This window comes from Acanthaster planci, linkage group LG02 (genome assembly GCF_054643075.1).
Source record: "Acanthaster planci isolate LZ-2023a linkage group LG02, COTS_SCS, whole genome shotgun sequence".
In the NCBI taxonomy this organism is placed as follows: Eukaryota; Metazoa; Echinodermata; class Asteroidea; order Valvatida; family Acanthasteridae; genus Acanthaster; species Acanthaster planci.
The window spans coordinates 17,317,626-17,343,189 of NC_141778.1; the positions used below are offsets into that span (position 1 = coordinate 17,317,626).

The window sequence follows — 25,564 nt, forward strand, 5'->3', positions numbered from 1 at the left end:
TCAGGTAATGGGGTGGGGGCAAGATTGGAAGTTTTATTACCCCTACCCCTAGCGCAGCCTCTGTTTTATATGCAATTGTCCGAAAAAATCCAAAAATATAATGCAACAATTACATGTAGTTCGATATAATGTGCTCATCGAGTGCGCATTTCCAACAATCACAGACAATATCTGTGAGTTTATATTTGTGTGGTCTGTGCCAACCACTTTTATTGAAGTCTGTGGTGCGAACAATAGTGTGTGGAGCCCGCCCTCCCGTGTTCATTTACAGCAATTTTTCAAGTGAGGGCGCATCCGCGACTAACCAAACTCTAACTCCAAGCCTTTGGTCTATCTATCCAGTTAATTCCGTGTTGCGGATTTGTAGTTGAATACTCAAAGCTAAAAAACCTACTAAAATGGAGAGTAATGGAAGCCTAGAAGAAGTGGAAGAGTCACCACAGCCATCAAAACACGTTCGTCAAGCCAGTGGGTCGAGTTTGGACAACGTGACGCTTCCCATCCCAGTTGTGTCGCGGGCGCAGGTCGGACCATCGGCTGACAACGCCTCCACGGAACCTGCGGCTGATCGTCTTGATCGTGAGCAAGATGACGCAAAGGTACGGTACATGTAAGCGTCTATTTTTGGTTCTGATGTGGCGTTAAATTACCCCCAGAACTGTGGGGTCCGACGTCCATCCCGCTCCCACAAACCCCACAGAAGGAAAGCCTTTTTTTGCCCTACATGACGTTTAACAACATGTTTAACCATGTAACCCAAACAGGGCACGAACAGGGATTTTAGTCTGGTTTTGTACAAATAACTGCTGCTCCATTCCCCCAGCTTACATACCTTCGTACTGAGTAGCCTACCAAGAAAAAAAACGGGCCCAAACCGATTTCCGAAAAAGTGCAAACATTTCCCCATCAGTGTCCGAGAGTCATGCGGTTCATGTATACATGTACTTGCAAACACGAGCTGCAACCAAAAATGGTTGACTACGGCTGCGATCGATACACAGGACATGGAAAATGGCTGCAGCTTTCCTTGCACGTCTGTGTAATTCCTAGCTGAGACTGGACTGACTGGTTGAAATGGTAGTTGGTTGTGGAGCACTGGGGATCACACTGACCAATCACAGGGCTCCTCATTATTTATACCCGAAAGACAGGAATGACAAGCAACAGCCATTGAGTCCCATGCACGTGAACGGGCTGTCGCAACGTGACCACTCTTTCAAAGCAATGACACAAGCTTTCGAGTCAATTCGTACCTTGTGCGACTCGTTCCTTGGACAACTCGTACGTGTACCTCTAGTTAAGACCACTCATACCTTCATGTTCGTAATTTGGTTTTACCGGTAATTTTCCAGCTCTTCCTTTTCAGTATGTTTAAGATTAGATTTGACAAACATATCAAGGAAAAATCTTCAAAACCTCCTGGAGAGATCTCGAGCGTCGGCATAATTTTTTGCACTTGCCTGCCGCGGGTGTGACGGATGTCAAACAACCCGACCGTTTACCAGCTTGACTTTCTTATTAACATTCTTTTTGGGGGGGACTTTACTTAACTCGAAATTGTGTCTGTAATTTTTTTTTTTGGGGGGGACTTCAGTTTATTCTTATGGCTCTGAGAAAATGTTATGGGACCCTTTCATTTTGTGGGGAATGATGACTTTGTTTAGTAACGTTTATGGAGGACGTACTTAATAAAACTTATGTCTTTATTTCTTTTAGAAATGTTTCTGGTCTCATTTTTAAATAGGGGGGTGGTTGCTTTCCTTATTAAAATTATTTTGGGGGGACAAGTTACAACTGACATTAATTTATAAACTCTGAAGTAAATGAAAACATGACGTAACTCCCACCATCACAGTGGACTGTACAGTGAAGATTCTGAATTTCATGCAATGATGGCTGGCCACGTTGACCAGCATCAGTGCTCACGTACATGGCACCCAACAGCCGTTGCTTATTGTTCCAGCCTTTTTAGGCATAAATAATGAGGAGCCCTGTGATTGGTCCGTGTGATCCCCGCCGCGCGGTGCAGCCAACTGCCATTTCAACCAATCATTCCAGTCATGGCTAAGAATTACACATTCACTGGAAGCAGCTGCAGCCGATTTCCATGTCCTGTGTGTCGATCGCAGCCGTAGTCAACCATTTGGTTGCAGCTTGTCTTTACAAGTACACATGTGAACCGCACGACTCTCGGACACTGATCGGGAAATATTTGTACCTTTTTTAAATTGACATGGTTTTGGCCCGTTTTTTTCTTGGTACTCAGAACAAAGGTACATGTATGTAAGCTACATGTATCGTACATAAAACTCTTGGGGGAAATGGAGCAGCATTTCTATGGGTACATAACTAGAATAAAATCCCTGTTTGTGTCCCGTTGAAGGTCATGTAGAGCCTTTGGCAAAAAAAGCTTGTTTTCTGAGGGGTTCGTGAGAGCGGGGTAGACATCGGACCCCACAGTTCTGGGGGTAGTATTAAATCACAGAGCTATATTAAATTACTAGAGTGCTAACTTCTCATTCTCTGCCCGGAGAAAATTTGACGCCGTCCTGGGGCCAGATAGTTTGAGTCCATGTGCATGTAAGTCGTAGAACATTCAAATCAGAAATGTAACGCGCATTGAGTAGGCCTACCGCTAGAATCCAATTTAAAAAGTCATGGCAAAATCACCAGCAGCACACACTTTGCACGCATTTGTGTTGTTTACGCAGAGCAAAATGAAATGTTCACTTACTGGTTGTGCGTTCATTTCTTTTATGTATATGTATCAGCTTTGTTGACTTATGTTTTAGAATACAGACGCAGATATATGTCCAAATACAAAAGCCGCACAAAATTTCGAGCTTTCCATAGGTTTGTGCACAAACATGGATGCGCCCAGCTGGCATTACTTGGTACATGAGTCAGCGCTCTATATTTTTTATACATGTACATGTAGCTCTACATGTATGCGTTAAATCGTCATTGTCTAAAAAAGATAGTTTACATGTAGTTGTGCTAGTTATCTGCACTGTTACTGTGATTGGCTTCTTTATAATGTGTTGGTGTCATGACACACTTTTATCGGTGTGTGTCACATTGTCGTGATCCATTCACATGAGGGAAAGAGTTCCATACATGTACCTGCATGTGGAAAACACTACTTTTCCCTCATCCCTAACCTTCCCCAACCGCACAGAATTAAACGGTGGTAAAGTGGTTAATTCTGTGGGGATAGGTCTGGTAGGCCCATAACAGCTGGCTTTTGCATTTGGTTTGGCGTATCTCAGAAAAACAAAGTCCAACAGCCTCTGCGCACAAAGTCCCATTTTTAACTTTGTGTGAATGGGGAAGGTTAGGGCCAGCAACCCTTGGGGGGTTAGGGTTAAAATGTTGTACAACAGCCAGGGAGGCTAATCAGTTTTCAAATTTTTCTTTCTGTCTGTTTTTGAAGTAATCTTGGAGAGAATGTGATAGGAAATATTTTGAGGTACTATAAGTTTGGATCAGACTCTGCAAAGCAAGTAAAAGTGATTTGAAGCAGGAATGTTTTAAGATGTTTTTTTGGATGGTGGAATCCCCTAACATGGCGCACTTCGACGTTCACTTGACTTTCCTCATACAGCGTTGCCAAACCTCTTTCTTGAAAAACTTAGAACTCATTTAGTTATAAACTGGTATTCCCTTCATGGTACATGATGTTAAACCTTTGTGAACAATTGCAGTGTCATAAAATTTCACTCGAAATTAGAAACGGTTGGTAGCCAAAAACTGGGCACGAAATCAGCCGAGTGTTCCCTAATAGGGCGCACTTGAAAAAATCTCAGAAAATCCCACAGAAACATTTACAGAATCCTTTCAAGTGGATAAATTCTTTTAAACCATCATTACTGCCACTCAAATACCCATCCACAAATTTATCAGAAACTTCTTTTTCTAGTTGGAGGCACATTTTAAAAGAGTTCATTTTGCACATCGGACAAAAATCAGAAAATTGGGCTTAAACAGAATCCCATCCAAACTTTGTAGCAGGTACACTATGAAAATCGAGATTTATGAGTCACAGTAGTAGAAGTTGGTGAACTTGGTGAAGTTTCATTGACTGTGAAATTTGAGCTTAAAATATTGCTCTGTTAAGATACAAGAAGTGAAAAATGAAAGCGTGTGACATTAGGGGCCGTACCACAAAGGTACTGGTATAATGCAGAGCAAACTGATTACTTTGTACACAAAAATGAGTGTGGAGTTTGACCAAGAAGCTTACAATTCATATTTCCATAAAATCTTAGTTGTTACTCCTGCCTTATTTCAATGAATTAGATTATGCTATCTTAACTCGAAATTTCAAAAATTGTGACATTGGAAATTACATGTAAATAGAGGAGTTACAGCATGCAGAAAATAACAAATTTTAACCACAATTTTCTATTAAGAAAATGAGTTCCTAAATGAACAGCGCCCTCATTCGTTTATGCCCGTCCCTATTAAACAGCTATCAGAAAGGGATAACATGTCTTAATTTAAAAAGTGAATTTAGCTAAGAAACTTCCACAGCATTTACATGTACTTAGAAAACACTTAGGGTTTTTTCAGACAAGCCTCATAGGTTTGTGCACAGGGGCATCAACTGTTTTCCATACCGGTAAACGGAACTCTTTCCCACATGAGTACCAGTGTAACACCCGATGTGGTTTTCCCATACATTTTCAAGAAATTAAAGCAAACTTTGCCGCAGACATCAAGTCGAGTATTTCATGACCTCACTCAATACAATATGAACAATAAATAATACATGCATCTTACCGGGGACTAGCACTGTTGAAAGCAAGTTCGTATCTTAAACAAGGATCTTATCCTTGGATCTTATCCAAGGATCTTATCTGATGATAAGGTCCGGTTATTGTATACAATGTGCATGTACCAGTAGATTGTACATGTACATGACAAACAACAGAAGACGTACATGTAAGGTCATTCCACCATTCAGAACTCAAAGAAAAAATAACAAAAAAGAAATTGAAAATTTGAAGCAGTGTAAAGGCTTGTGTGCTTAACGCTTAAATGGAAACACTGTTGGAACTTACACTGTCTTCCTTTAACCATCGTCCTCCCCTTGTATTAAGAATTATGTAAGTTTATTATAAATAAACAGTACTTTGTATCAGCCACACCAGGAAATAAACTATTGTGTCCTGACTGTAACCTCTGTGACTTCAGTGACATCTGAGCTGCATCCCATTACAAGTTCATCTATTGCAATGGCATACATGTACTTACATGTACATGCAGGTTTCGAGTCCAGATGAGGGAGTGCTAGTGGAGATTTTTGTCTGGAAACTAGCATCCAAATATGTTTAATCTGTAATGCGTTCCTGTAGCAACATCTCCTCCACCTGGGGAAGATTCTAGTACTGCTCAAATGTCGGTGCTCTCCTCTTTTCTTTCAAAAAACAGGGCAACATCGTTCGCGGAAGGGAGTTTCCAGTTTGCCCTGCCCCTGATTTGATACACCCCTTTTTGTACCAGTGGTCCACATACACAGAATTAACGTACACTCCAATTAAGATTCGGATTTAAAAGCAAATTTTTTTATATCTGATGTAAGTTTAAACCTGATGCAAAGTTTAACTTGAATATATAAAACAGGGGCTGTTTCTTCAGCAAGCACTGGGTCAAGTGTTTGTTGCAAACAGAAGATCCTCATTACCATGTTCATGTAGGCCTAGTCACTTGTACTTGTGTTTTTATATAGGGCACTTCACCCTCCCTGGAAAACAGGACTTTCAAGTGAAATTGGGCGGTAAATCCAATTTCCTGTTTGCAGTAAAATAGTCTGTTCCCACCAGCAGGAGTTTCTTCGGTGCGCTTTCACTTTTCCAGTAGGCATGCTTATTGTGACCTGACAAGCACTTGTGTACTGTAGATATTTGTTACATCATATACACCTACATGGTAATCAGATTCATGAACATACATGTACATGTATGTGTACATGATCAAGGTATATTCAATACCAGCACTGGTTTTATTGATAGGATCCTAGAAATGTACTTGTATACTGATACATATTTCTTGAGTCACTGTACCACGTATCCATAGCAATAGAAGTTTACTTTATAACGTGTAGACCTGTACATTTCGGCGAGCATTGAAGTACAGAGAAGCGCACTCAAAGAGGAAATGGATGAGGATCAACATGCCACTAGGGCTAGGTGCCAGTATGGATGCAGTACATGTCATGTACCTCATTGGGAAGAGCACTTGAGGAGTAACATGAATGTTTACTGGCTCAAGTCCCATTGACTGAATAGTCGATTGGACTGGTGTGACCCAAGAAGTCAATCATCTTCGATCAGTCCAAAAACTAGAGTGCAGGTAAATCTGGATGTTGCACTGGGCGGAAATATTCAATCTGCTGTAACAGAAAGCCACATCTTTTCATCCTCCTTGCTCACTCCAAGAATTGTTCAAAACAAAAAGGCACTGCAAAAATGATTGAAATCCAATCGGCAGGGACAAAAAAGTCTCGACAGCCGAGGCCGGTGCTGAGCTCCTGTTTATGACAACTGGCTTTCCCCCCAAAGGGTTGCCTTTTAGAAGTCCTTCCTCTGTTAATTATGGCTCGGCAGTCTGTGAGCCCTCACTCCATCTTTTAGGGTCTATTCCTGGCTCGTACCTGACTCACTCAGTGTGTGCAGCCGGCCGGGCCAGCGTACAGACACATGTGCTCGTACACGGATGACCAAGGATTTTTCATGTTTTTGTCGAGCCGTTCTTCACAGCTCCATGCATGTAGTGTACAACTTTGATGATTACAGTTGTGCTGTATAAATCTGCCGTTACCATGCAGCTCATTTTGTTTGAGCTGGACATTCCAAGATCTTGATTGGAAACTATTGGAATTGGACTGGATGCAAACTGGACTTCTCACCTTTGCAGAGTCCTAGAGACTGTGTTGTTTCTCCAGGGTTAGCGGACAGGTGCTGTAGCCAGCGTCATCTGGTTGACAAGGGTCTGCTATTTCAAAACTCTGCCTTAGACGTACATGAAGGCTTGCTGAGTTAAGTGTTAAGTTGCATTGTGCTTGAAATTCTGTTTGCACTTCCATTGGATTGATTCAGATGACTTCAGACTCAGTGGAGTTCCAAACTCTGATGGTTCCGGCAAGGCTTCTTCGCTTGGCAAATTCAGTAAGGAGACTTATACTTTCTGTGTTAGCGTCACCAAGTTTCGGAGGAATCAGCAAAACCATTTCATGTTGTTGTTTCAGTCTTCCGCAATATTTAAGTCTGACAGTCTGTTGATGCTACTTACCAAGTCAGGACATCTCAGAGGACTTTGCGTGCAGATACTATATCGAATTGATTGCATTGTCTGGCTGTAAGGTTCCAGCTTGAAGAAGCCTCACTCAACCACTGACATCGAGAGATGAATGGTATGGATCGCGCCGCTAACACCAGAACAAGTAGCTCGGATGAAGCAGACGAAGGCAACGACACACTGCAGCCACTGGCCCTGCACATTGGGCTGCATGACCTGGTCTGGATGGACGGTCGCTGCTCCATTTGCGAAGTAAGACAACCATCAGTCCTTTTGGGTGGGACAGTCTCCCCCTCCCAGCCCCCCCGTCAAGGAAGGATAGCCCACAGTTTGGCGAAGAAGCACCAGTGGCTTGATGTTAAACTCAGCTGCTGGTCTCGGGCATTTTACCATGCACTCCAAATGGACAGCCTTTTGGTATCTGCTTGCAATGTGGGTTACTCTAAGCCAGAATCAGTCAATTTGTCAGTCAGAGTCAGTTGATGTGAAGCAGGCTACAGATATGTGTACATTCTGTTGAAAACAGGAATTCTTAACTAAATGATTGAATCTGTGTCTTTTTTGTCTCTTGCAGTCATCAGGTGGCAAGCCAGCACAGACAGAAGATGTGCCACTCCTTCTGGGAGAGAGAGTTGAAGGAATAGGTATGTGCTGTGCCTCCACATTCACTTGAGGAAAGTGTTTAAATAGAATTTGCTAATACCGGTACTTGTGCATTTTTGAAAGATCAAGTTCCACAAGGCGAGTAGTTTGCGGTGACACCGTGCACCAGGTAGCTTGGAAGAACTCCTCTGTGAGCATGCGTGGCTCCAAAAGGAGCCGGTTTACTCAACGTTTGGGACAAGGAGTTGCACATGCTCACAAAAGAGATCTTTCGAGCTATATGGTGTCACTGCAAACGACTTGATTTACCTATACCCCCTGTGCAAACCTTCAGGTCTTATTTAAGCTCCGTAAGGTTATACCAGTCTTACGACTGTAATGCAACTCTCGATATTAAAGGTTTACATCACCTAAATAGTCCTTCAGGTCGCTCTCTTAGAATTTTGCTGAAAAGATGAGCATCTAAGGAAGCAATAGGAAGTTGTCCATGCCATTTCCCTGGCTGTAATTGAAAGGGCAGTGTTACATTGGTGTTACCGTGAAGGGATTTTTCTGATCAACTGCGAATGTCAAATGTAAATCCACACAAGTAATTGAGTTGCCTCATGTCATTAATAAAATATTGACCTCCACATTATCACAAAAGGGAACCTGACAACTGGAAGAATGAGAGAAAAAAGGGGAAAAGGAGAGTCAGTTTGACACGACAGTGTTGTTGGAAAAGTCTCTTTTTAAAAAATGTTACAGCAAAAGGGCGTCATGCTGGTGTTGTTTTTATCCTTGTACCTTATCTTGGTGTGGCTCTTTATTTCCCTTGTTTGCAGCGAAGGATGTGACTTATTTGTGCCCTTTCACCGGGCCTGTCAGGGGAACGCTTTGTATCACCAACTACAAGTTGTATTTTAAAGGGGTTGAGAGGGTGAGTGTTTTGCTCTTGTAGTTGGTTCTTTTTTTCTGTTGTGCTGGTTTTACGTTCGAGTTTGTGCTGTTCTGTTTCTTTGTCTTGACTTTGTTGTGGTCAATTTGGTTGGTTTGATTCCTGAAATCTTTCCATACAGTTGTGTTGCGTGTGAAGAAATAAGGTTTGATTTCAATGCAGATCTTTAATTTATACATGTAACTAAATATTCAGTTATTGGTCAGCGGGCCTGTTGATTATATACATGTAGGTTTTATGTTGGGAATCCATTTATTTAATAACTTAGAATCTTTTTATCTCATTTCATCACTTATAACCAACCCCAAGTTGTTTTTCTCAGTGAATTTATGCAACTTGGCAAAGACTTGTGAAGATATTTTCAAAACTTATTTCACATAAAAGATCGAAACTGATGGCCTAAGAGCCAAAACAGTTTCAAATAAAAAAACATGTAATGTACATGTACAATAAAATATCATAATTAGATGTATGACACCTGGCACGTAACATAAAACACACTGAATAATGCATATAAATGTCCCAAAAACTATAGACCACTTAGGGCTACCCATAAATTTGTGTTGTCTGTGGTAAAGTAGATAGCTATTTTTATGGTTGAACGAAGGAAGACATTGTCTGGTCTAAGATTTTGATTGTAAGTCATTGTTGGGGGAAGCATATTTTAGTGTCAATTCAAGACCAGTTCATTTTCTCCGGACCTTGCATAGTCAGATGGGTCATAGATGTTGAGGTATTGACAGGTGCAAAGATTCCATAGCATTAGAATTGGTTGTATATTGATTGTTTTGTTTGGTTGAATTGGATTCAGGAGCCACCATTCATTCTTGATGTTCCCCTGGGCAGCATCTACCGAGTGGAGAAAGTTGGTGGCTCCACAAGTAGAGGGGAGAACTCATACGGTCTGGAGATATTCTGCAAGGTTGGTTACTAAGTTCCGAAAACTTCGCTCCACCAGACATCTGATCCCCTTGTAATCATAGAATATTCACAGACTTTCTTAGTGTAATTTCAAGTTCAACCTAACATATCTTGATTTTTTTTTCAAGATTTGATCAGTTCCTTTGATCCATTTTCTGATGTTCTCATGAGGGGAATGGTGTCCGCCCCTCTTGAGATTTTTGGCTGCTCTGTGACCAGTCTTTCCCAAACTTGGCATCATCAGAGGAAAAAACCTCCTGGAAATTCAGTGCTGTGGAAAAATTCATTGCGGATCCAACCAGCTCTGTAAAGAATGGATTAATGGGGTTTGTTTGTTTCTTTTTTTTTTACAGGACATGCGTAATTTGAGATTTGCCCATAAACAGGAGAACCACTCCAGGCGACTTGTCTATGACAAACTTCAGACCTACGCCTTCCCAGTATCAAACAGATTGGTAAGCCTTTATTCAGGGGGCTTATGTATATCAAGGAATTCCTTGAAAGTCCTTGTATTCTTAGTACTACTCCTTCGAAATTATGAAGAAGCGTGCTCATTTTTGGATTCCGGACATTTTTCAAAAATTTGAACAAATTGTGAAGTTTAAGACTTTTTTTGAAGTTTGACATGTCATTGAATTAGAAATGCTTGTAAATTTTTGGACACTACTTAGAATTCTAATATGTTTATGAATTTGAACACATCCTGGATATTGAGACCACTCCTGGAAATTCGTGAGACTTTTTTCCTTTCAAGGAAAGTCCTGAAGTTGTTTATGTGTCAGGAAATTTTTGTTTTTCCTGACAGTTCAAGGAAATTTGTAGAACATTTTCAGGAATGTTGGACAACACCTGCAATTCGGGGTAGTTCCGAAATTTCATATCTCTCTTTGAAAATCCTGAAATTTAGCATCTGTCATGTGAAACGAGCAGAATGTTACCACTGCGTTCTGGAAAGCTCAAGGAAATTCACCATTTTGACCATTCACGTCGGCTGTACTTGAATTTTGGTATTACTCTCGCATTTTGCTTTAAACACACAAATGAATGGTAATTATGCGAATCATTGTCAAAGAAAGTGTTTAATTTATTTGTTGTTGTCTTGTTGTTGCAGCCATTTTTTGCCTTTGAGTACAAAAATTTCCACAGTGAAGATGGCTGGGCTGTGTACGATCCCATGGCTGAGTTGAAAAGACAGGTATTGGCTTCAACATTAATATGACTCAAGACAAGCCTAATTTTCATACTTGCACAGGAGGCCTACTCCAGATTAACCTTAAACCACGTATATCTACCAAAATCCACCGAGGGAGGTTTGGGGAAATTTTGCTCAATTGAGGAAGGTCAGTGTTTCTGTGCATGCCTCGATGGCCTGATACTTTGTGACACGTCACCATGTACTTCTGGCAGGATAATAAATTGATCATGCAGCAACATACCTGTGATTTATGAATCCACCTTATGTAGTCAATAGCAAAGTTTCAGTTTATGGTTCACAAGTTTTGTGCGTGCTGCGATTGTGGGTTGACTCTCACCTCTCTCTGTCCCCCCGAAAAAAAATTATCAAGAAGTATTTTATTTTACAGGGTCTGCCCAATGAGAGTTGGCGAATCAGCAAAATTAATGAAGGCTACCAGTTCTGTGATACCTACCCAGCAGTGGTAAGTAGGCTGTGTCCGAATTGAAAGTTGTGGCTGTGGCTAGAAGTAGCACATACATTAATGGAAAGCCACTGGCAAGTGGCTGCTGCCACTGCTTATAGACGTGTGTGTTAATGCTAGCCGCAGCCAGTTGATTCAGACATAATTATGTCTGTATCCATCACAGCTATCAGGGTTGATTCTCTATTTCATTGCTCCTACACTTGACACATACAAAGCTATAAGAGCCACATTTGGTGCCTCGTGATGAGGAAAAAGTAAAGATAAATAGTTGAGCCACTATTGTGAATTTGTCATTCATCTGTAAATCAGTTTGATTTGCTCCTTGTCTAGATTGCGGTACCAGCAGCAGCAGATGATGAGCTGCTCAGACAGGTGGCTGCTTTCAGAAGTAAAAACAGAATCCCAGTAAGTCATTGACTTTAGCCTATGAAAGTTGGAGAGCGGGAACTAGACTTTTCTCTCTGTATTGAAGAAAAGTTTGTTGATCTTTTCCTTGTGGTCAGTGTATGAGAGAAACTTCTCTTGCTGATTTCCTTGATCTAGGCCGTTAAGAGCACTTTTCTATTCTTTCAGAATCTGAACAGATCATTGCAATGTAATACCCCAAAAGCAGCAAGATTAAACAAATTATGAGGATTCCCTTAAAATCTCAGTTGCTGTAGTTGTGTCACAAATAGATGCTAGAGTCAGATTCAAGGGAGCCATTACCTTACTCTGACGTCTCCTATCTGTAGTGTCAAGTCACATTTTCATGGTGTGCCATGCGTGGCAAGGCAGCTTACGGCTGCAGTTTTGCTCCATTTCACTCTGCCAGGGAAGTCAGTTGTCAGGATTGTTTTGGACCCCAAATTCTGGATTCCTAGAGGTCGAATTATTCAAAAACTCCAATGCAGGATTCACATACTAACCACAGCCATCTTGGCAAGAATTCTTGCCGCCTTAGCCATCTTAATAAAGCCTTAAAAAGTCACTGTGTGCAATTGTCATATCCCCAACCTTGTCCCCTTTTTGTGCTCATAACTGTCTTTTTCTCGGCATCAGATTCTGTCGTGGATCCACCCTCAGAGTCACGCCACCATCACTCGCTGCAGCCAGCCCCTGGTGGGCGTCAGCGGGAGGCGGAGCAAGGAGGACGAGAAGTACATCCAGATGCTGCTGGATGCCAACGCCCAGTCCCACAAGCTGGTCATCATGGACGCCAGGCCCAGTGTCAACGCCGTCGCTAATAAGGTGAGTGTCAACCCCCCCGGTCTCTTTTGCTAGAGAGCTTCCAGAATCCGTCACATTTCAACAACGTTCAGCAAACCAGTGGCTCCTTCTTAGAACTACAGCCAGCAGGCTTTTGTAAAGTAACAGGCAAATTTGAAGATAGACTTTATTTTGACCGCTGATCAATTGTACTGATCAGCGGTCAAGCACAACACAGTGTCGTCAGTCACGTATTGCCATTGGTGGGTGCCCCTCATCGCATGCAGGGTCTGCTGTCCAACCTAATATTTCATGTCAGTGGTTTCTGGTGTATTACCATAATTATAAAAAAGGTAATTGATAACCAGCTATACAACCGTGCCCCAGGGTGTATTTCAAATGACAGTGATAGGACTATGCCTCAAAAGTGATATAAAGCTTCAAATTTAGTAGAGGAGATCAATATACTCATTCACCCTCAGTGAGCCAGACAGTCTCACTTTTGTTCCGTCTTTGTTGGTAAGAAATTCCTGACTTTATTTCCTATTTTCAAAACTGAGCAAGCTCTGTGATGGATGGTTCTGTGTTATTCCTTCCTCAGGCCAAAGGAGGCGGGTACGAGAACGAAGATACGTACCAGAATGCCGAAGTCATCTTCCTGGACATCCACAACATCCACGTCATGAGAGAGAGGTGAATAGAAGCAAACAAGCTAAGATGGGCCTTCTGAATTCCCTTCCATTGAATCACCGAATGCGGATGGCCAGACTTGAATGAAAAGTCCAAATCAGAAGTTGTAGAGCAGTTTTTATCAATGCCGAAACTCAGTTTCAAGACATTCTTTTCTGTCCATTGGTTAGCCCAGGTCATTGACGTATTTCAGTTCTTTTGTTTAGTTTTTACCGTCCTGAGCATCTTAACTCTGATTTTGAAAGCTGGGAAATCAAGTCTTAATTCTTGGTTGTTTGTACTGAATCCTTTCCTCACAGTTTGCGAAAACTCAAAGATATCTGTTACCCAAGCATAGATGATAGCCACTGGTTGTCTAACTTGGAAGCAACTCACTGGCTAGAACACATCAAGGTGAGGGCATTACTAGACTACTGCCTTTAAATTGGATTTTAGGATGGTCAGTAGCTGGCAAGTTTTGTCGCATGACATGCAGGGGCATACTTTCTATAACTGGCTATATGTGCAATATAAACAGCTTGATTCGAGAATCAGATGTGTGCTATAAGCAAGAGATGTTCTGTGCTACATTTTGCTAAAGTTAAGTTAAAAAAAAAGGAGGCGGCAGTGGCTTCATGAAAACAATAAATTGGAATTCAACATGCTCTGCACATACCCTCCTGATCAGATGGTCCTAGCTGGGGCCGTGCGCATCGCAGATCGTATCGAGAGCCAGAAGACCTCGGTGGTGGTCCACTGCAGCGACGGTTGGGACCGGACTTCCCAGCTGACCGCCTTGGCTCTCCTTATGCTGGATCCTTACTACCGGACCATCAAGGGCTTTGAGGTGCTGATTGAGAAAGAGTGGATTGAAGTCGGCCACAAGTTTGCTCAGGTAACCCATTCGACATTGGTCTCCCATGTTAAAACTTTAGAATCCTGGGTTTCAATTTGTTCAATTTCGCTGTACCCAAACAGGCATCTTTTCTGCGATTAGCACAAATAAGCTAGCCCCAAACATTCATTTGGGACTCTGTTTTTCTTGATGGAATGTGTATTTGTATATTGATGGACAGCAATATTTTTTCTTTTGAGGCAAATATTTCAGTAATACGTTTATTTTGCATGTTTTTTTCTGAAAAAAGAGAAGTTTCAAAACTGTTTTTTTTTCTACTTGTCTTCTAAAAGTCCTCCATTTTGACATCTGAATAGCAGTAACTGCAGATGTCAGAAACTTGCATGGACATTGGAAATCGTTTTTGAAATGTGGAAATTGTTTTCAAAAAGAGAATCTCGTCATGTTTGTGCACTGCAGAGACCTGGCTACTCTTCCAGCTTTTTAGTGAGAAATTCATTCCTCTGCTTCTGTATTGCCTTTTGATTTGCCCAGTTTTTTTTTTTTTCGGTCCCTAGCGCCATGGGCATGGAGATAAGAACCACGCTGATGCGGATCGTTCTCCCATCTTCCAACAATTCATGGATTGCGTGTGGCAGATCACAGTACAAGTAAGCGCTCTCGTCACTTGAATAGGACAGGATTTCCATATCCAAGACAAAAAAACTTATTGCCTGCTGCTAGTGGGGTACCCTGGCGTATTGAATTTGCTGGCTTCAAAAGTGACAAAAGTTCTCAAAATACTTTGATGGAGGTTGTGCACATGACACAAAGAAATGAATCCCTTTTATGAATTATGTGGTCAACTTCAGAATGATGTGACACAGTCTGAGCTTAGTGGTAGAGGAATTGCTGTACAATTTTAATACGTGTTTTTAAGCATGACGTCCTCGTACATTCATAGATTAAGATTACTTTAATAGCCAACATCAAAAGGTCTGTAGTCTGCACAGCCAAAGCTACACGGAACGAGTATTTATACCGTAATACCTGTCTTTTTGTAATCACAGTTTCCCAATGCATTTGAGTTCAACGAGCATTTTCTCATCACCATCCTGGACCACCTCTACAGCTGCCTGTTTGGCACCTTCCTCTACAACTGCATGAAAGATCGGGTCAAGGAGGTGAAGAGTCTGCCTTGTGCATATTCATGAGCTAATGCTGCCCTCCGATTGGTCATGTCTGCACTTTTAGTCGTTGCGGGGATTCCTTTGCTCACCTTTCAGCTTTTTTTGGTCTGTTGTCCTGCTTAAGAACACTCTGTTGACCTGGATACTTTTCTTAATTCACTGTGTGCCAAACCTCGACATAACAAAGGCACCCCTTTCATCGTTCTTGTGGATAGCTTCATGTCATAGTCTCATTCAAAAAGGGGATCGAAAGAAGGCAAAATGAACACACATTCTTGATCTGTTGTTGTGGGGACATACACACAATATTTCAACTATTTTGTGGGGAGTGAAAACATTACGGGAACAGAGAAATGTCCCCACAATTCGGTCCTAAGTTTCCTAACCAAAGAAATGGTCTCCTTAACTTGGTAAAGGCCTACCCAAAACTGCCTACTGGTTATGTACCCAACTTTTATTAAGAGTGGGGGTTGTGGGTCCCAGTGGTTAAGGTTTTGTAGCTCCTGATCTTAAAGTCAGGGATTTGGAATCCACCAGCTGCTTGCATGTGATGACCTCCCTTCCCCGACTTTACTCCGACTTGCGTCTCTCCCTTCAGGGATATAAATGCGTACCTTTGAGGACAGAGATGGCTATTGTTGATTGGCCTATGCTCCGTCTGAAATGGCAGCACTAATCTTTTTACTCTCCGTGGAGCTTAGATGGTTTCAAAAATGTCAAGGTGCCTACTGAGTGGGTCCAACAATGACATCAGCTTCTCGAAACTTGTGGAATGTGCTTCGTGAGAATGGTTAATTGTCATTAACCTTTGGCCCCTTGACCCCCTTTTGCAGCAAGTGAAGACCAAGACTATGTCACTGTGGTCTTACGTCAACAGCAGTAGAGAGGAATTCACCAATCCCATGTACGCCGCCTACCACCACCAGCACGTGCTGTTCCCCGTGGCCAGCATGAGGCGGATCGAGCTGTGGACGGGCTACTACATCCGCTGGAACCCCAGAATGAGACCCCAGGTAGGTCATAGGTCAAAGCTACCCCCCTTCACAGAGCAAGGGTACAGCAGAACACAACATCGCATTTTCCTTGCAGCACCGGTCCCTGACTTTTCTCATGAGGAATCTTTGTGATGTGCACCGTCTAAGATATTGGGTGTATTGCCAAGTACAGGTCTGCACGGTATTGAATGTTTGAGCCGTACTTTGCAGGCCATTTGAAAAAAAGTAAACCAGACCGTCTTCAACTGGCCCAAACGTTGGTTCACATGACGCTCAGGATAGCGGGAGCAATAAGGGAATGGTTGAGTCTACCACAGTTAGATTTCTGTTGAGTGGAAGTAAATGGGGAAAGTGTGGAGCTTGTCCTGTGGGAATAGCCCTTTTTCTGGCTGGAGGTGGTTGAGCTTCAGCAGAGGTGACAAATTAAGAAACACTTAGGTCACCAAAGTGGCAAGTCCAAAAAAAAGTCAGTTAATTCTCAGCTTCAGCAATGCAAATGTGTTCTTACAGATTTGTTGGGTCTGTGAGTTTGTTTGCATCTTGTAGATGCAAAGCTAGGAAAAGAACAGCGTATTTGGTTTGAGAATCAGTTAAACTTTTGCTCTTCCCTTCCGCCCCCCCCAAAAAATGAACACAGGAGCCAATCAACCAGAGGAATCGTGACCTGATTGAGCTGCGCTCATTTCTGCAAAAGCAAGTAGAGGAACTCCAGAAGGAGATCGAGGCCCGTGATCTTGGGATGCAGGCAGGGCAGGTGGGGACCTCCTCTCCTCCGAGGGTGGCCAGTCCCATCAATGCCTGAGACTTCAAACAGCCGCACTTACAACTGGTGTGAATGGAGCCCTGGAGATATAAACAACTGAGTCCCGAGATTCTTTGACTCGAATTGAATCCAGATGAGTCCAGTTGAGTCTTGCTGATGTCAGGATTTTTTTTTTTTTTTAGCAAAGTCGGTGAAACTCAGATGCCAGATGAGTGCAAATGTTCTGGACCAAATTCCATGGAGCCTTGTGGCCGAAATTTGCTTGGCAAATTTTCTTGCTTAGCCAAAATGTCCTGGGAACCATTGGGAAGCCGTGTACATCACGTGACATTGTGGCTGGTAGCCAATTATTGCTAAGCAAAACTGTCTGTGCTAAGCAGGTATGTGTGATCATTGGCTCCGTGATATTGGCCCTACACAGTGTACAGTAACTCTCCTCCCTTTGTACATACTAAAATTCTGTTTAATAATTTTTACCTTGCCTGTTTTTATCAAAAAGGTGACGTCAGCAACATAACTGTTAACGCGATGTTCTACACTGCATGCCCTGTATTTATTTTTGGAAATAAGTTTGCTCCCAAGGCCAGAACCTATGCCAATTTTGCTGAGGTGTTGGGTCCAGAAAATCTAATGAGCAGTGAACAGATATTTAGCATGTGATTACATGAAGTTTAGTATTTGACATGGTCTCTTTTAAAATGATTAATACAATGTTTCGGTGGAGCAGTTTTTTAAACCAAATTAGAAAGGCCTGCTTTACAAGAGATGTGTTACGGAATTAAAATGTGAGTGCATGTATAATGCTGTTGGCTTCGTCCTCTTGGCAAGTAATGTCCAGTGCACAGCTTTTTGTGGGGTTTTCTGGGGGTAACCTGTAACCTGTAACAGTAAATATTTTGTGCCAAAACTATGCCAATATTTTGTTCCTGATTGTGATAATGGATTGTATGGATGGCTCAGTCTACAATCCAAGTGTTCTTCACGAAGGGAAATGTCTCACTTCTTGTTGGAATCGTAAATTTTTCTTTCCAGTGAGTGCGTTTGAAGCATTTATCAGTAATGTTGGCATGTAAGCAGAGTTCACGGTATTTTTTATTTTTTTTCATAAACATGGTAAGCATCTGCTTGTCCAAACCTTTGTATCACCGGACACTTTTGCAAACCTCCCCTATGATATATAAAATAGGTTTCTTGTTTTGTATTTTACAACTTTCAAACTTTGTGCCTTCACTTTTTTCCTTGACTCAAGCTTAAGGGGCCATATTGGATAGAGGCACAGTAAAATCTGGTACCTTGAATTCCAAACTTACTGGCAAACAGTTTAGTTATGAACAAACCAGGGTTTAGCTGCTCAGAGGTTCGAATAGTCTGTGAGTACAGATACCCTGGAAGCCATACCATTGAAGATGATGATCTGTAGTGTCCCCCTGTGTGTTTCAAATGTTTGGCACCCTAAGCCTTTCAGGCTAATAGAGCGTGCATGACTTGTACCAGACTATCTTACATCTATGTGCGGCAGTGCTAATTTGATATCATCCCGTGTTGTATGAATGAAACATGGTTTGTATTGCACCGCCTAATTTGCCCACATGACAGTCATTTTACTGTTGCATGCTGAATGCCATCTTATCACGAAAAATGACAGCCAATTCGATGAGGATAGCTGTGATGAGGAAGTGTTTTTTGGGGGGGGGTTTTCTTTCATCGCGCTTTGTTGAAGACACAGTGATGCTTACGCCCTTTCGACGGGAAACATGATCACAGCAGAAAAAATGTTCCCGGCAAAAGGGCGTAAGAAACATACTCTCTTCATTTAGTTAAAACAGATGTATAATTTACTACAAAATCAACCTGGGCTGTATAAAAAGCAACCTTTGAAAAACTTATTAAAGGACTGGGTAATTTTTTTTTTTACTTTTTGCCAAGAAATCTTCATATTTCATTAAAATAAAATAGTTGCATACTTACCTCCTTTTGCCGGGAAAAGTTTTTTAGTGATCATGCTTCCCGGCAAAAGGGCCTAAGCGCTTACGCCCTTCTGCCAGGCACTCGACGTTATATATATTCACATTTGTGAATTTGTTATCTGGTACATGTAGTTTTAGGTACATGTAGGTGTAACTTATATACAAAGATTTAGCCGATATGGATTAAGAAAGTACACATTTTCAGAATTAATCTAGGTGTCAAAATCGCTGTTTTCAACTTTTTAAATTATGTACATCCATTCAAAGTGATTCTTTTAGTCAACGTGTTGATCATGCAAATCAAAAACTTCAACATTGGTGCTGCGAGTGTTCAACCGGCGAATACGGTATGATTTCAGTGTGACCTTTTAGTAGGAAGAGGTACTGACAAAAATACAAGTATTTGCAAAAGTTGCAGTTACTGGCCCTTTTGCTTGCTCGCAAAGAATAGTGATTTTGTGGGACAGTGTTCCAGCATGTTGCTACCTTAGCAACAACTGAACATATAATATACATATGTTATGTGTACAATTGTGTTCCTCTTTGATAATCAAAATAGTGTTTGGAACAAAAACATGTAATGACTGTGGAAAATAGTGGCTAGATTGAAACAATTAACAAGCCAACACTGTCATCAGAAACTGCTTTTATTTCATTCATCTTCAATTATCAAACCACAGGGCATTAATACTCTTATTCCACATGTAACAGATAATTAACAAAAAAGAAGTGAATTAAATTATATGAAAAGTTGATTTCAGTTCGCAAGATTCCTTTAAACATTTGTGAAAAATAAAACTCAACCAATTCTGCTTCTGGCATCCTTCAAGAAAGGTCTCAAGAAATGAAGTATTCTGTCTGCACATTAAGCATGTTAAGTGATGCTATAAATCAACAGCATACGTCTATAAACTGATTTATTGAAAGCAGCATCTTATCTTTTAAAATTATTACAATAAATGACTTGAACTAGAAGCTCGTAGCATGCATTACCAGCAAATTCTTTACACAGCTGAAAAATTTTTTTTACTAATTTTTGACCCTTCTAACCAACCTCAGCAGAATGATTCAGACTGGCATTCAGTTTGCCTCACAGTTACATTCGGAATGTTTGATTTTCTTACAGACAAATCTGGCTCTGGAATTGTGTTACAGGCCTATTTTATGTCGCATCACCATAAACACATTACTGAATACATTTTTGGGGTTAATAGTTTTGGCACCTGATGAAGGTTGACCTTGGGTTCAATGCCCAATTAAATCTTTTGCTCTACATGTACGTGGGCAATTTGTTGCAGCTTGGGCAGCTATTTTAATTGGGCGCTGAAACAAGGACTCCTTCAGCTTGCTGTCAATGAAACCATGCTGGTTTCGAAGAAGTGCACACACATTTTCTTCGAGCTATTTTCACAAAATGGCACAGCATGGGCACTGTATCCAGTAAGCTGAAAATCTCATTTTTCCCTCGAATTATAGTTTTGAGAACCGTTGCTCGTGAAAATGAGTAAAACACCATGAGCTGCAAACTTATCATGTGAACCTTAACAGCTGGCGGTCGTTTTGATCTTATTTCAGAGAGTTACAGTTTACCAAGTGGAATATACTTGTCCAAACCCACTTTCTGGGGAATGTTGATGTTGAAGTACGCCGTCAGGGCAGTGTGGATCAGGCCAATAGCACTGTACAACAACAGAACCTGTATGATCAGCACACTGCGTTTGAATGGTCTGAGTCTACAGGGAGAGAAATAACAGTGGTGTGATTTCTTCGGTCTAAACCCACCAGGGTGTATGTGTGTCCAATCATATTGAAATTAGAGGATTTCACCTTGTTGGGATTAAGTTCTTTTTGTGGTTTTAAATATGTTTTTTGCCGCCAAATCCTTTAGTTTCAGAGGTTAAATCATCCAGGATCATGCTATGTTTTCTGAGAGTGCAAAAAAAAAAACCAAGTGCAAAATTTACATCGTCAGAACCACGTGGGAGAGAAATCCTTTCTTGACAAACATTTTGATCCCTTCAAAAATCATTTCCCTGTCATAGACAGGTACTGAAAAAGCACCATGAACATCGTGTTCATGGTGCTTGCAATATTGTCAAAGTATTTGCTCCTTAGTGCGACTAAGAACAGATTGAGCGTTGTCACTAAGCGTGACCTTTTTACTTCTCTTGGGTGGAACCATGCCACATGGGTTGAAGTTCACTTGTGGCTGTCATGTACATGGCCTCACCCTCGAACTTTGAACAACCACAATCTTTGATTGAGATTAACAGGTACAGTATAATACTTAATGGGCCTTGAAAACGGCATTTGTTTGTTTAGCCATCCATGGAAACCTGGCTTCTCAACTGTTGCTAGTGGAGTACTTTTCAGCGATAAGAATTCTCTGGCAGGTCTGCAACCTAATCTCTGATGTAAGTGGTGAACAGAGGTCACTAAAAAAATCCCTTGCAGGATTAATAATAAGCCGTGTCAATATCCTTGAAAAAATCTTTAGGAATTAATTCCACGAGCAAAATGGTACTTTAATGAGGACTTACAGGATCAGATGTTGATGAAAGCCCAGAGTATTTTTTGTTTCACTGTTACAACCCTCTGCTAGATGTTTCATGGATTTTTTCTTTATGTCCAAGTCTCATCCAGGAAATGGGAAGCAAAATGCAACAAGCTGCACAAGTCCATTCTGTGCTTTCCAAACTAAAAGAATGTAGGAATCACCTTCTAGAGAAACGTGGAAATCAGTTTTAGTCTAAAGCTTGGATGAAGAAATTTGAAAAGTTTCTGTGTGTTTGTGCCCATCCCTTAGAAATGTCGTATCAAGGGAAGTGTTCTGTGGTTCCTCACAATCTATTTCTCCACTAAACATACTACAATGTGGCTCTTCAGACCAAAAGTCCTACAGCGCCGCAAGATGGAGAACTCTGCCAAACCGTATAATCCCCATGGGTACCAATCAAGCAGGTGATACACCTGCACAGTGCAGGTTAATGCAGAAGCACAGGGGCTGCACCTGTGCATGTGGTGTGCGTGCCTGGTGCAGCACCCGTGCCTGTGCATTAACATGAACTCGCTCAAATGGCACCCGTGTGATTACAACGTGGGCACATTCACGGTGAAGTTCTCCATCTTGCGCCGCTACATGATGCTTTGTGATCTCGGATTCATACCTCTTTTCTGCACTGGCACAGTACCCAGAGAAGTAATCAGAGCGAGCCTTGAGGTACAGAAGTGCAGTCAAACTTGCGAGGACTAGCAACAAGAAGGAGAGAAACAAGTGACTGGAGAACTGTACTCAGCAATTTGAAAATTTGATGGGAGAGACCAGGACCAGGTTATGTACTCTGATTTCAGGAAGGAATTCTTTGCACTTTGTTCCCTAGGAACCCAACTGTTATCAGTCACTGGTGTGCAGGTCTTGGGCTTCAAGGGGGTACGTAGGAGGGGTTCCCCCACAAGAAAAAAAAAGGAAATAACAAAAGAAACAACAAACACGGAGGAGAGGGGAAAACGCAACAATTTGCTGTGGAAGTCCTCTGCACTGACCTCCTTCCAAGTTCCAGTAGAGTTTGTCTGCCTGCTGCTGAGTGCCTTACCCCCACTCCCCCAAAAACAAAATCCTGTCCATGCCCATAATGTACATGTTGGGTTGAGTCACAAGAAGGTTTTTCTCTGCTAATAGTGAGATAGATTGACCCCTTCTAGGAACCTTAGTTATCAGGGCTAAGGGACTCAATACTGTTGGTTGGGACTCAATACTATTGGTTTGGACTGGGGTTTACCAGCTACTTTTCAGACAAGCACTTACCCGGGTTCAAATACTTGGCCGAAACCCACAGAAGGATCAGAAAAATGGGCGAAAACTCTAAAGTGTTCTGCCTACAAACAAAAATTAGAAGTGGCGAGTAAGTTGGGTCCATCAGATCAAAAGCTACCACTGGAATCATGTCTTTCCACGTGGCTAATGTTGGCTAAGCAAACATGCAGTTACAAAGGTTAGTCTGCCTTCCTGAGAGACCTACATGTACAAGTAGATTATGATTCAACCCACTGTCACATCGCTCCTACTGGCACAGTTTTCATAACCGGGTTGATGCCGCTGGATTCTTTTGTGGGAACTTTACCTATTCCTCTATGTTTCTAGTGATTTCCTCATGTACTTTGTACTGCTTTTTTCCCCCAGATGGTACAAGAATGAAATGGTTTAAATACCAGGCAACTCAGGAAATTTCTGCCAGCTCAGACATTTTTCAATCAGATGGCCAAATGACACAGGAGCACCAAGCTGTGTGGAGGGTTCAGTTACAGGACTCCAGACCCTTTAACTCTTAGAGATATGGGGTCAGTCCACCAGTGCGCTCATTTGTCCCAAGAATGAGGTTGGCCAGGCCAAGAATGTTAACTTGTTCCATTGACCATATTATTGGCATACTGTGCTCAATGCACTGGCAGATGTGCATGATGAGTACGTACATGCAACCTGCAAGTGACCATAAGAAAAATCTACGTTCAACTTAAATACATGTATGTAATTGACAACTGAAAGGCCCGAGATCTGGGACTTGATTACTGGAGATCAAATAAAACTTGGCTTTATAAGGTAAAAGACTGTATCAGAAAAATCTGTGCACTCACTGTGCCCTGAGTCCCCTCTCAAAGCCTGGGTCTCCGCTGGTAGCAGGTGGTGAGATCTTAAACTTACCACGCAAGCCCCCGACAGCCTTTGCCATCACAGCTGGGATACAAAATTCAAAATCTATTCAAATTAAGTTTTGCAAGTCTTCTAGTTTTGTTTGTTATGTACTTTTTAATGTATACGCTTTTGTTCCTCTCTTTCGTGCTTTGTTTGGGGGATGGTACTCTGTTGTACAACCTCTGGAAACTGTTTAACACACTTGGCTTTTCAGAACCACAAGTTAACTAAAAAATATGCTAATGATTATAGGAGAAATGCATTGGCCATTCAGCTAACCTTGTTTCTATCCACATTTATGTGTTTTAAACTACTTCCTGTCATTAAAAGTGACAAGGCAGCTGCAGCTTTTCCATTCTCTGAAAATCCCTTCATCACGATATTTTAGAGACACTTTTTTATTTTTTCCACACGGTACTGCATGTATCTCTCAATGAGCATTTACAAACATCCATCCTTAAAACTCACAATGAACCCAAACAAAGTTTTGAAGAAATATTTGCCATTACAATATTTTTTCTAAACACTTGACCTAGCATGATAAAGAGTTAAAAGTGGAAATTTACTCTGAGAAAATGTAGAAACTTATAATATACATTTGTACACAGAGCTAAGTGTATGGGGACACCACTGTTTGCCTTGGATGACATCAAGTTTTAACTCATGAATATGGAAATCTCATGAGCACGAAAACCAAAATGTTAAAGTTTTTCCCTTTTACTGTCACAAAGTAGTTAATGAAAAGTCAAAGTAACATTGAAAGAAAGCTTGTTTCAACAATTTAAAACACAAAAATAAGATTTCATGTCTCCTTAAATCTAAGTGTCAATGACAATATGAACTATGATTAATTTTTGAAGATCAACTTTGAAAAGACGGGATATTTTGTGTAAAATATTTATTGTTTGCCACTCAAACTTTATTACTACACCGGTAGTAATAGAAATTAAAACGAAATGAGCAATCATACAATTTACATGATTTATCTCTATGGTAGGCAAATACTGGCTAAAAACAGATTTGCCGCTCGCGTGGTTATGAGAAAAAGTGTCACCACTTTCGTCGATCCTGTATGTCCGAATTAAAAGTTTAAAATCTGAAACTGATTTGGTGGTAACCCTGTTATCTCTATATCACACAAGGTGGACGGTGACCATATTTCAATCTCCAACAGATAAGAGACAGATTGTAAAAGAGAGCCACACCAGCCCTATTTGTGGGGCTAGGGGGTACTCTAACGTGACTTCATACGCAGGGGTCTATAAGAAAATGCCCTTTCTAGTTTCAAAGCCACAGTGGCACAGGGAAGGCTCCTGACATGTCCTGACCAGCTCCAGCTTACCCATTTGAAATGCGTGCATTAAGGAAACGATGGCTGGGAAAATCATTTCCTCGTCACGAAGAAGCAGTGACAAAGTACTCGCGCTCATTATGTTCACGGTGCCCTTGCAATACAATCAAGCTATTTATTCCCAACGTGATAAAGAACAGATCGAACCCAGTTACTCGACTCCGGCCGGTACAGAGACAACTTGGTTATGGAGGAAAGAATATTCGCGGACACGACTTTGCGTGACCCTGGTCAGTGGAGGCGAAAACAAAATGCACGTTGCCTTTGCATAGCAAAAGTGCGTTCACCTCAGTACCTGAAGCCGCCAGAAAGGTTGACTCGTTACGCCCAACTATAGTGTCTGTCCCAACTATAGTCGGGACAGTCCCAGCTTGAGTGCTGCAGCAGTAAAGTTGGGCTGGCCAATCTCTGTAGAAATTTTCTCAACCTTCCCCGAGTTTATGCAGCTCACATCTAACATAATTCATCTAAAATATGGGACTTCATTATAAAAAC

General features: G+C 41.5%; 2 protein-coding genes across 3 annotated transcripts; one reads left to right on the top strand and one right to left on the bottom strand.

Annotated features, from left to right (window-relative positions):
• The first annotated feature begins 289 nt into the window (after positions 1–289).
• Positions 290–19,783, top strand: LOC147799959 (phosphatidylinositol-3,5-bisphosphate 3-phosphatase MTMR2-like). Of its 2 annotated transcripts, none has more exons than XM_087131871.1 (16): positions 290–599; positions 7,874–7,943; positions 8,727–8,821; positions 9,651–9,761; positions 10,114–10,215; positions 10,872–10,955; positions 11,344–11,418; positions 11,752–11,826; positions 12,463–12,651; positions 13,211–13,302; positions 13,599–13,692; positions 13,967–14,173; positions 14,692–14,784; positions 15,184–15,297; positions 16,137–16,316; positions 16,936–19,783. In XM_087131871.1, exons 1-16 carry the CDS (start codon positions 399–401, stop codon positions 17,098–17,100), a joined length of 1,947 nt encoding a protein of 648 aa, XP_086987997.1. In that variant the 5' UTR covers positions 290–398; the 3' UTR covers positions 17,101–19,783. The 2 variants fall into 2 exon arrangements, with proteins under 2 accessions (XP_086987997.1, XP_086988006.1); XM_087131880.1 differs by lacking the exon at positions 290–599 and adding an exon at positions 7,163–7,551.
• LOC110984454 (microsomal glutathione S-transferase 2-like) lies at positions 19,658–25,339 on the bottom strand. The gene is made up of 5 exons (XM_022244668.2): positions 25,061–25,339; positions 23,661–23,760; positions 22,834–22,904; positions 22,196–22,277; positions 19,658–20,761 (listed from the first exon to the last, which is right to left on the bottom strand). The coding sequence occupies exons 1-5, from the start codon at positions 25,146–25,148 to the stop codon at positions 20,608–20,610; spliced, it is 495 nt and encodes a 164-aa protein (XP_022100360.2). The 5' UTR covers positions 25,149–25,339; the 3' UTR covers positions 19,658–20,607.
• Between the last annotated feature and the right edge of the window lie 225 nt (positions 25,340–25,564).

What these genes read in the sequence shown, in the direction of transcription:
- LOC147799959 (XM_087131871.1), top strand. Translation starts at nt 399, where the DNA reads ATGGAGAGTAATGGAAGCCTAGAAGAAGTGGAAGAGTCACCACAGCCA. An exon ending in TCCCAGTATCAAACAGATTG is followed by an intron (nt 10,216 to 10,871) that starts GTAAGCCTTTAT and finishes TTGTTGTTGCAG; the next exon opens with CCATTTTTTGCCTTTGAGTA. An exon ending in GTGATACCTACCCAGCAGTG is followed by an intron (nt 11,419 to 11,751) that starts GTAAGTAGGCTG and finishes CTCCTTGTCTAG; the next exon opens with ATTGCGGTACCAGCAGCAGC.
- LOC110984454 (XM_022244668.2), bottom strand. Translation starts at nt 25,148, where the DNA reads ATGAGCGCGAGTACTTTGTCACTGCTTCTTCGTGACGAGGAAATGATT. An exon ending in GGCCAAGTATTTGAACCCGG is followed by an intron (nt 22,278 to 22,833) that starts GTAAGTGCTTGT and finishes TCTTGTTGCTAG; the next exon opens with TCCTCGCAAGTTTGACTGCA. An exon ending in TGTGCCAGTGCAGAAAAGAG is followed by an intron (nt 20,762 to 22,195) that starts GTATGAATCCGA and finishes CTCTCCCTGTAG; the next exon opens with ACTCAGACCATTCAAACGCA.